Raw genomic sequence first — 10833 nt, forward strand, 5'->3', positions numbered from 1 at the left:
ATGTTACCAAATGTAAAGTGAATTGTAAGTTGAGATTTGCTACTTTTACGATTTTTCTTTTCTTATTATGAACTTTAATGAGCGTTTATATCACAGTTATTTTAACGTTTTGTTATTGTACTCTGAAAAGGGTCACACACCTTGGTGATCGAAAACTAGAAACTATTATTTATAGCATCCATGATTTTAAAATTAAAAACAACAACTTTATATTTTCCTCCAATGTGATATTTCTAATACTAATGGGAATGATGAGAAAACACATCCATTTGTCCAGCTCTGACACTATCTTAATCATTCGAAATCGTTTTATGAAACATTTCCATCTTGTCTTGCAAGAGGGACGTTAGAATGTTTCGATGAGTTGCCTTCCTCTATCTTCAGGGTCATTTGATTTCTAGATTCGTTATCAAATTCATCGTCCGTGGCATCGCCGAGATTATTTAGGCTTCCGTTGCTGGCGGTGCCGATTACTATGTAGCTTCCGTCGTTTCTCTCGCTTGTAAATTTACAATTCTCTTTTTGACGCAGTACAGCTTGCATCCCCGACGGATGGACCATCGTATTGTTCTGACAGAACCATTCTTTATCTCGTGCATGATGAGAACAGTCCAAAAATGCAGTGCAATTCTATAGATTTTTACGTGCAAACAGCATTAGTATATTAATTATTTAAAATATTCTACGCGGAAATCAATTTGAACATCAATCGCTACCAAATTTTTAAAACTAACGTCTAATATTATTGGGTTTGACAAAAAGTAGTGATCAGTCAAAAATGGTACTTTCTTTCAAATGTAGGGAACGATATTAAAATGTATTAATCATTTTGATCTACAATCTTCTCACGATAATAATCCCATCCATAACTTTCGATTTTTAAAATGTTCAATTTTTGATGCATGTATTTAACGTTTTGATCCGAGATTTTGGGTCATTATAAAATGACACTGTGAATAATAAATAAAATATGTAAGCTAAATAATTACAAGTATCGTCAATAATTGTGTTTTTTTGTATTTCTTTTTTTCTTGTTTACCATGTTTAAAAATATCATAATTCCACCTTTCCATAACTTTCTATTTTTAAAATGTTCAATTTTTTATGCAAGCATGTATTTAATGTTTTGAGTCATTATAAAATGACACTATGAATAATAAATAAAAAGTGTAAGCTAAATAATTACAAGTATCATCTATAATCGTGTTTCTTTTTTTTCCTATTTGCCATATTTAGAAATGTCTTCAACATTTGTTCGAAAGTATGAAAAACAAAAATATTCGATAGTTCGATAGTACTTGTCATTATATCGCATTTCTAATAACTAGACTGCAGATGTTTATGCAAATTTATATTTTTATTAATAAAATTAATAAATATCTTACTTTAAGTATTTCTTATATTTTTGCATATTGAGTACATTCTGTAGTAATTAAGAGTTCAAATTTCCCCTAAATGCACAAACATCCGCAGTCTACTAAGAACGCTACATAATTAAAAAATTTATAGGCAATAAGGGTACATTCGTTTCAAGTGTTCGATGAGAAAAATTGTAAGCTCGAAGCGCCGATTGCCAATACTCATCAAAAGATTTCGTTTAAATCAACCCTGATAGCGACTTCGAAGATAACGTTAGTGATATTATTATATCCATACATTAATCTAGTCAGAGTACGTTTAACAAAGTGAATCAATGTATTAGATACGTCTGCGAATGTTCTTGTGCATCGTTGCACAAGCTTTGTTTGTTTTAAACGTTACCACACTTTTAAAAGGCACCGAGTACATCATTACTTTATTATTCGAAGTAATTTGTATGCTTTTTGAATGTTCAAATTTAAGGATGTTACTACACGTTGCTTGCCAAAACTATTCGAGCGGTCAATGTGTTAAGAATGAAATCTGAAATCCGTGAAATTGATAGGTTTCGTAAATCTAGTGTTAACCATTCACGTGCCTTCTGTTTGAGTTGATATTTCTGTAAATTTCAATTTCTACGTGTCTCTCACCACAAGGTTGTCCGTGATTCTCGATACTCCGCATCTTGATTGAGCAGTGAACCAACAGCACTCGTCGGGAATGATTCGCGACAGGAACTCCCCGTTCTCCGCGATCCTGTGAATGGCAGTCGAGGCTCCTAGAATCCCGCAGGATCTCGGCGGGAAAGGAAAGATCACGGGAGCGGAGAGGTAGGTCTTCGGGTGTAGCTGAAGAAAGTAACACAGCCTTTTACGCTACAACAATTCCCACTTTCGAGTGACACAGTTGAAACAACCAATTCGCCTAAAACCGGCTGGCAATAGTAATAATATTGATAGCAACAGATATCTTAACATAGGTACGTGGTGGGGATCAAACCCAGAAACCTTAATAGTACTTTACAAAAGTTTCGTTTGCTCAATACTGGACTACGGCTGCTTTGTATATTTTCCTACCCAACAAAACCAAATAAATAAGTTAGAGAAAATTCAATACACGGCAATAAGACTTGCTCTTGGATACAGAATTAGCACACCTATCAACATTCTTCTATCGGAATCCAAACTACAACTTATTCAAGAACGTTCGAGATTTCTATGCACGAATTACCTGAATAAGGTCTATTCGAACCAAAATTCGGTAGTTTATGTAGCTATTTCTCGCCTCCAAAAGATTATGGAGAACAGGTACAGCAAACGCAAAAACAGTAACAGGCTTCTATACCAATGCATAAAAGACACAAAAAATTCAATCAGTCATATTTACACCATCAATAACCACAATAACGATGTTCAAGAATACTACTCTTTTATTAGCAATATTTATTAGGTGTACAAATGAATAATCCAATTTTTTCAGTCACATTCAATGTTTATTTTAAAAGAAAGTAAATTGAATTGTTCAAACTATTCGCCGTTACTTTCTATAACTTTAAGCCATCTTTCAGACAGCTGATGAATTCCATCTCGGAAAAACTTTACGTTTTTGGACCCGATAAAGTCGTCAAGCCATTTTCGGATCTCATCCGCTGATTGGAAGTGCATATCGGATAAGGCGTGTTGCATCGACCGGAACAGGTGATAGTCAGATGGAGCAATGTCTGGTGAATACGCCGGGTGCTGCAAGACGTCCTAGCCAAAACTCATTATGGTGTCTTTTCTATGGGAAGCAATATGTGGCCTGACGTTGTCATGCAACAATTTCAATGGACGTTCTCCTTTGCCAGTATACGGACGTTTTCGTTGCAATGCTAGACTCAAGCAGATTAATTGACATTGGTAGCAGTCCGCAGTAACTGTTTCACCCGGTTCCAACAACTCATAATAAACCACGCCCTTGATATCTCACCAAATGCAGAGAAGAACCTTCTTTCCGAAGCGATTGGGTTTTGCAACCGATATTGATGCTTCGCCGGGATTTACCCATGATTTTCTGCGTTTAGGATTGTCATAGAGCATCCACTTCTCATCGCCCATAACGATTTTCAACAAGAAATACTTTCGACGCTGCTTATTGAGAAGAGAAAGACACGCTGCCACTCGTTGATTTTTGTTGGTTGCAGTGAGTTCATGCGAAACACATTTTCCTTCTTTCTGGATCTTTACCATCTCACGTAGGCGTTCGGAAATCGTTTGCTGGGTTACTCCTAACTGTTCTGCAAGTTCTCTTTGCGTTTGTGCCGCATTCTCAGCGAGCAGTTGTTCCAAATCATCGTTGTCGCACTTCTGAAAGCCTCCAGGGCATTGTTTGTCGATTAGACTCAAATCACCGCTTTTAAACCGCTTAAACCAAAATGCGCACACATCATACGATACAACACCTTCACCGAGAAAGGAACAAATCGATTAGTATGCTCTTGCATCATTTTTCCCTTGTTGGAATTTGTAAAGTATGCAGTGTCGGATATGCACCTTATCTGTTGCCATTTTCGACTCTACTGAATTGAATTCTTTTGAAGGTTGTATTGGGCCTTTCGCTAAACTATCTTTTGTTTTAACTAGCTATATGTCAACACTATTTGACCGCAAAAGAGCGGAAAAATCTATTAACTTTAAACTTGATTTTATAACAGCTTAAGATAATTTGGATTATTCATTTGTACATCGAATTTCGTGAACTAGGATCTTTTCAAAAAAACGAAAAATGGCAAAATGGCAGCTATTTTACGAAAAAATACTGAATAATTTCATATATTCGGTTGCTTTTTTGTTAACAAAAGAAAAAGTATTGCATATATCGCAATTGTCCTAGTTTATGCTATAGGGAGACTATAAGGAGACTAGTTCTAAAGATACTGTATAAATTTGATGTTGATATCTTGAACAGTTTTCATGTTATCGTCTACGCAGTGCCGAGAAATGTAATTTTGAGAAAAAGAGCTTTGAAGTTTCACGTCCAGTTGTTATATCTGCGCATGGTACATTTCAGCAGACTATAATTTCGTTAGTTTTCCGAATTTCAATTTAATATTTGGTAGATACATTTTCGAGACTACATACTAAAAGAAAACGCAAAAAAAAATTCGATTTTTTAAATCCCACAAAGTAGAAAGGTCCCTTAAGTATATTTAATCCAGTAAATCATTAAGTGAAAACAGCTCTTTCGCAAAATATCATCCCTCTTATTATGATATTGTCTGTAACAATTGTCGATATGGCAATTGTGAACCTCTGAAAAAATTTCATTCTTTGTGCATTTTCTTAAAGAATATAATTTTTCGAAATATATCTGCAAAACCTCGTGCCTCAACTCATAAAATTAATGGCTGTTTAAAAGAAGCGGTGGCCAGTGATCGATTTTCTGTTTAGTTGAGAAGCACTTTTTTAACATAAAAATAAAGAACAAATTCAATTTTGTTGAGCTGTTCATAATCTCGCGACAATAAGCACGCGGCCAAATGGCGCCACCTATAATAAGATTGAATATTGTGCGGGGATTTCCGTGGTTTTTGTTCGATTCGAGTTGAGTCGAGTCGTTTGTTCGAGCCGCATGGTCGGCATCGCATACTGTAATTTCTTTTATAGTAAACTATGTAATATCTAAAGAATAATTAAAGTGGTTGTGTTTAATAAATAAATATTGTCTATATACATTTATTTAATCAGTTCCTATGCAAGGGAACCTGATATTTTTCAACATATTTCAGGGTATTTTCTATATGTTTCTGTGACATCAACCTATACGTGATGTTATCTTGTATTTTTTTCTTTGGACGTTGTACATATGTCTGGTGAGTGAATGTAGTGTGAAGTAGGCTTAATGTTAACAGCACTGGCATGCGAGGGGATCTACGCGTCGGTTCCATTGGCTTGTGAGAGTTGTGTATAGCAGAAAATTATGTTACCTACATATTAAATATATATTTCATTATTATCCAAAACAATATTGGATTACACATCTCAGCGAGTAGTTGTTCTAAATCATTGTTGTCACTCTTCCGAGGGCCTCGAAGGCGTTGTTTGTCGATTAGACTCAAATCACCGCTTTTAAACCGCTTAAACCAAAATGTGCACACATCATACGATACAACACCTTCACCGAGAAAGGAACAAATCGATTCGCATGCTCTTGCAGCATTTTTCCCTTGTTGGAATTCGTAAAGAATGCAGTGTCGGATATGCACCTTATCTGTTGCCATTTTCGACTCTACTGAATTGAATTCTTTTGAAGGTTGTGTTGGGCCTTTCGCTAAACTATCTTTTATTTTAACTAGCTATACTACTGTGTCCAAAAAGTAAGGTGACTTTTTAATTTAAACTTCGCGGCTTTATCCAAACTGATAAACTTTTTTTCTGTAGCTTGGTAGCTCTGTTACTGTCATCTATTTCAAATTTCACGTCATTATCTTCAGTTGTTTTTGAGATACGCTTGTTTATCCAGAACAGTAAAAGTGCATTCGGTGATTTTCATAATGAATATTTTTGTTCAGCAAAGAGTTTGTATTAAATTTTGTTTGCGGAATGAATATTCTGCCGCTGATACTTTGGAAATGCTGCGAAAAGCCCTCGGCGACCAGGCTATGTAAAAAAAAATGTTTATAAGTGGTACAAAGAGTTCCAAGATGGCCGAGAAAGCGTTGAAGACAAAGAGCGCCAAGGATGGTCATCAACGTCTACTGATCAAAGCCACGTTGATGAAATCAAAAAACTAATGCTACAAAATCGTCGACTGACAATAAGAGACCTTTCAGACACTGGTGGCATTTGAAAAGGGTCAGTGAATACCATTTTGAAAGATGTTTTAGACTTGAAACGTGTCAAATCTCGATTGGTACCGAAAGCACTGAATTTGTTCGAAAAAGAGCGTCGTATTAACATCTGTAAAGAGATGATTTCCAACTATGAACCAGTCATGAAACGCATCATTACGGGAGATGAGACTTGGATCTATGCCTACAACCCGGAAACAGCTGACCAATCGAGCGAATATCGTGCTAAAGGTGAAGAAAGACCGAAAAAATCGCGCCAAAGTCGTTCAAAAATCAAAGTCATGTTAACAGTTTTTTTCGATTATCGTGGTGTGGTGCACCATGAATTCCTCCCGCCGGGCCAAACTGTTAATAAGGAATACTATTTAAGTGTTATGCGTCGCTTGCGTGAAGCTATTCGCAAAAAGAGGCTGGAATTGTGGCGAAGCAACTGTTGGTTTTTGCACCACAATAACGCGCCGTCTCACACTGCATTGATTATTCGTGATCATTTGGCCAAAAATTCAACTCATATCGTTCCACAGGCAACCTATTTGCCTGATTTAGCACCATACGACTTCTGGCTATTCAGTAAACTCAAAATACCACTCCGGGGACACCGGTTTGACGCTATTGAAGAGATTCAACGTGAATCGCTGCGCGCTTTGAAGGCCATTCCAGAAGAGGACTTTTTCAGCTGTTTCGAGGAATGGAAAAAACGTTGGCATAAGTGCATTATGTCGAATGGGGATTACTTTGAAGGGGATGAAATTGATTTGAAAGAATAAATAAAGATTTTACGTTTTATAACAAATGTCACCTTATTTTTTGGTCACAGTAGTATGTCAACACTATATGACCGCAAAAGAGCGGGAAAATCTATTGACTTTAAACTTGATTTTATAACTGCTTAAGATAATTTGGATTATTCGTTTGTATACCTAATATATTAACACAGAATTTGGTACGTTATTAAAGTATGTAGAAAATCCCAATTTATTAATTGAAAATTTAATTGAAGAGGACAAGTCAAAGAACTCAGTTTTCGTAGGAAGTGCGTGTGTCTGCTGCAGTGACTTAAACAAGACCGTAGTAAGAAGTATGTATAACTAAAAATGCATCAATCTTCACTGCAGAATCTATAGCCCTTAACCACTCCGTAAAGATAGCTTTAAATCAACCTAATCAGAATTTTCTCATTTTTACGGATTCTTTTAGCGCACAAAATGTTAGATGGAAAAAAGTTTCCGATCACTGAATGTTTTGGAAATAAGTTTCTGATCAAAGGTACCATTAATATTTTGTTACATTACCTCGTGCTCAGATGACAGCTTTAATACGCTGTGGCATTGATATTATTAAATTTTTACAATTCATGAATGAAATTTCTCCCCACAATAAGCTTATGGCCTGTCGAAGTCCATCTTTACTTTGTGACTTCTTTTCCCGAATCAGTTTCTTTAATTTCGCCCATAAATTTTCTATGGGTTTGATATCGGAACTATTCGCGGGCCATTGCATTGTTTTAATGTTGTTTTGTAGTAAATAGCTTTTTACTATTTTACTGCGGTGGCAGCTGGCGTTATCGTCTTGAAAGATGAAATCTGTAGAATCTGCAAACATGTTTTCTATACTTGGAATTAACAAATGTTCCAAAATGTGAATGTATCTTTCTTTATTAACATTCTGATGGAGAATGCACAATTTTCCCACGCCTTTCGCAGCATACAGCTCCATATCATATATGATTGTGGATACTTTGCTTTATGATTTAAACAATCTTCATTAAACTTTTCATTTGGTCTTCTTCAAATAAATGTTAATAAGGCATACACGTGACTCATTACTGAATGTTACTTTGCACCAGTCGTCCACTGTCGAATTTGCACGTTCCTTGCACCATCGTAAGCGATGTTTCCTATGTGCCTTTGCAAGCAAGGGTTTTGTCTTAGCTTTCCGAAATGTGATACCCATTTCGTTTAACCTGTTTCTAACTATACGATCAGAGACGTTTGGAGCCCATTGTTCATTTAATTGTTTTGAGGTGGCTCTTCTCATATTTTTCACAATTTTACATAGTCTTTTGTCATCCCTTTTAGTAGTTCCACCAGGATGATCACGACTCGTACGATTACAAACACAGCCTGTTTCATCGTATTTTCTTTTTAAATCACTAATGGTACTTTGACTACACCCAATTAATTCTGCGACTTTTCTCTGTGTGTTTCCCTTCTTGAGAAGAACAATTATTCTTATTTTTGTATCTTTTGAATACAATTTACGCGATGGCATATTGCACACTTCTGTCTTGCTTGTTTATTGAATGTAAAACTACTAACTAGTTGATACCTCGGACATAAGAGCGTTTGCTTACATTTTTGTAAACTTGTCTTGTGTTTACACTCACCTTCCACGGTTCAAACATTCGTAGAACTAATTATTTCAGTTACGATCGGAAACTTTTTTCCATGTAACATTTTGTTTTCTTTCTACGTTGTCTTTGAAAATAAATGAAAATTTGTGCTATTTTGTAGTTAATTACTTCCTACAAAACTCCCTTACATTTCCCATCGGTTTTAATTATATATTATAACATTTTATAATCATAAAACTTTTTGTCTGAGTTGTTTTTAGCAACAAAGAAAAACAGCAATATAATTAGGTTCACATGTACTTTGTTTCTATAAAAATTACGATTTTTCGAAGTGTATTAGTCGCCCAAGTTGTGAGATTAATCGATGCGATTACACGTGCTAAATAATTTCTAATGGGAATTTGTCACACGTTTGGAATTGCGCGGGGAATGTGTGATTGGTGTGCGCAGTAGTGTGTGCGCGTGGGTTCCCATTGTTCGTGAGAGGCATCGAGTGATGCAACGCGCATTGCGCGTATTCATTTATTGTTCATCCATGTATCGTGTAGTAATTATTAAATCTTCTTATATATAACCCAACAATTTCTTTACTTGAATCTATACTGTAAATATTGTCACTCGAAACTGGGAATTGCTTTATCTTTGGCCTTTTTCATTTTCTTTTCACTGTCGCATAGATATCCGTTTATTTCTCGTTTATGCTGCTTACGCTCGTTTCACTCGATTGGACTCAAACGCGATCCTCGTTTTGACATGTATTACTTTTCGTTAAATTTCGTCGAAGGGCCTCTTCAAATCAACGACGAGTTTAAATTCGAAAGTGAATTTATTTAAGCTCAATGATACCGATATTACGTCAATGTACACGCCCATACGAATGAATACATGTTTGATCGTTAGGTTGCATTGTTTCATTCGACTCTATCAGTTCCCAGCTTTTTCATTCGCAATTCGAGACTGATACAGTCGAACTCGCGCGAAATATACTTCTTTCTTATTTGTTTTGCGTTGGAATTTGATACAATAACACGAGCCTTTATAAGGACTTTTACATCAACTTGGCACTTGTAGGACTAAGAGATGTACAATTTCATTTTTTTTTTGTCTCATAATCGTTATCCTTTTTTTTTTTATACACTTCAGTTCCTTAGCACGTCACCTAGCGATTAGAGTTAATAAGTTGCTAATAATTAGACAGAAAGTTGTTACGAGTTATATACGTTAAAGTTTCGCTGTTGCAATCGTTCACGATCGTTTTGTTTTCACTTTTGTCGGTCGATATTTCACGCTGTCGCCCGCGCCCGTTAATATCGTCACCAACAACGGAACGCGAGTTACTCACGTTATTTTCCTTTAATCGTTAAACGTCCTGTTCTATGTTACAGTCTGCATTACCGACGAGACAGTTCGATAAAGTAACAAAATTATTAAAATTTCAAGTAATCAACGCATCGGTAAAATTTCGCCATAAGATTCGGTATGGTACAATCAGGAGAACGCTGCCATGCATTTTAACGACGAAATGTTCATGTTCGGTAGAGTCGTTTTAACTTTTGGGCAATCAAGGTTGACGTTTGGTCTTGATTAAGTTCGATCCGTTCGTTTGTTCGTTTAAAACGAGAAATTGGTTGCGTAACTTTAAGGTTAGGGTCACACGAGCGTCGAAACGACGTGCGTTTCTATGTTCTTCGTTGTCTTTCAATTGAGAACAACGAAGACAGACAAGACCGGCGTTACTATGTCTGTCCTTGTTTGTTCTCAATCGTAAGACGAGGAAAAACATAAAAACACACGTCGTTTCGACGCTCGTGCGACCCTAACCTAAAAGCGAACAGTTTCCGAACCACGAGTCGCGGCAAAACGATTTCTATCAACGTTCTCGGTCCAAAAGTTAAAACAACGAATGGTAGATCGCTTCAAACAAACAATTACACGTATCGTTAAAATTTCTCGCGTAAGTTTTCTATCACAACTTCGTCTTCACCGACGTCGCGATGATTATTGGCGCTTCAATCGCCGTGTTCTTCTATAACTACATCGTTTAAGTTTAAAACAAATCACAGCATTTACATCATTTTATCCCGGACGGCGTTCGTCCAAAAAAAGAGAGAACGAACGTTCCCGTCGAAAGTGTTCCTACGGTCGATATTAATTATAAACTTTTAACGTTTTTGTTCCATCTCGAATTATGAACAATGCTCGCGATCGAGCGGTGTTCAAGCTATCTGCTCGACAGGAAGTCCATTTCTTCATGTTGAACAGCGAAATGTTCTTCACGAGTACCATTAATTCC

At 36.2% G+C, this 10833-nt stretch overlaps 1 protein-coding gene across 1 annotated transcript; it reads right to left on the reverse strand.

Moving 5' to 3' along the window:
* Positions 1 to 309: 309 nt before the first annotated feature.
* Positions 310 to 3455, reverse strand: LOC122400575. The gene is made up of 3 exons (XM_043402096.1): positions 3402 to 3455; positions 2010 to 2207; positions 310 to 630 (listed from the first exon to the last, which is right to left on the reverse strand). The coding sequence occupies exons 1-3, from the start codon at positions 3453 to 3455 to the stop codon at positions 310 to 312; spliced, it is 573 nt and encodes a 190-aa protein (XP_043258031.1).
* Positions 3456 to 10833: the final 7378 nt, after the last annotated feature.

This window comes from Colletes gigas, unplaced genomic scaffold, assembly GCF_013123115.1.
Source record: "Colletes gigas isolate AHSC1104 unplaced genomic scaffold, ASM1312311v1 Colletes_gigas_Sc00019, whole genome shotgun sequence".
NCBI lineage: Eukaryota > Metazoa > Arthropoda > Insecta > Hymenoptera > Colletidae > Colletes > Colletes gigas.

Excerpts from the sequence above, each read along its gene's own strand:
- LOC122400575 (XM_043402096.1), bottom strand. The coding sequence starts at position 3,455 with ATGGGCGATGAGAAGTGGATGCTCTATGACAATCCTAAACGCAGAAAA. Across the intron at positions 2,208-3,401 it reads CTAAACGCAGAAAATCATGG|CTACACCCGAAGACCTACCT; the intron begins GTAAATCCCGGC and ends TACTTTCTTCAG. Across the intron at positions 631-2,009 it reads GAATCACGGACAACCTTGTG|AATTGCACTGCATTTTTGGA; the intron begins GTGAGAGACACG and ends AAAAATCTATAG.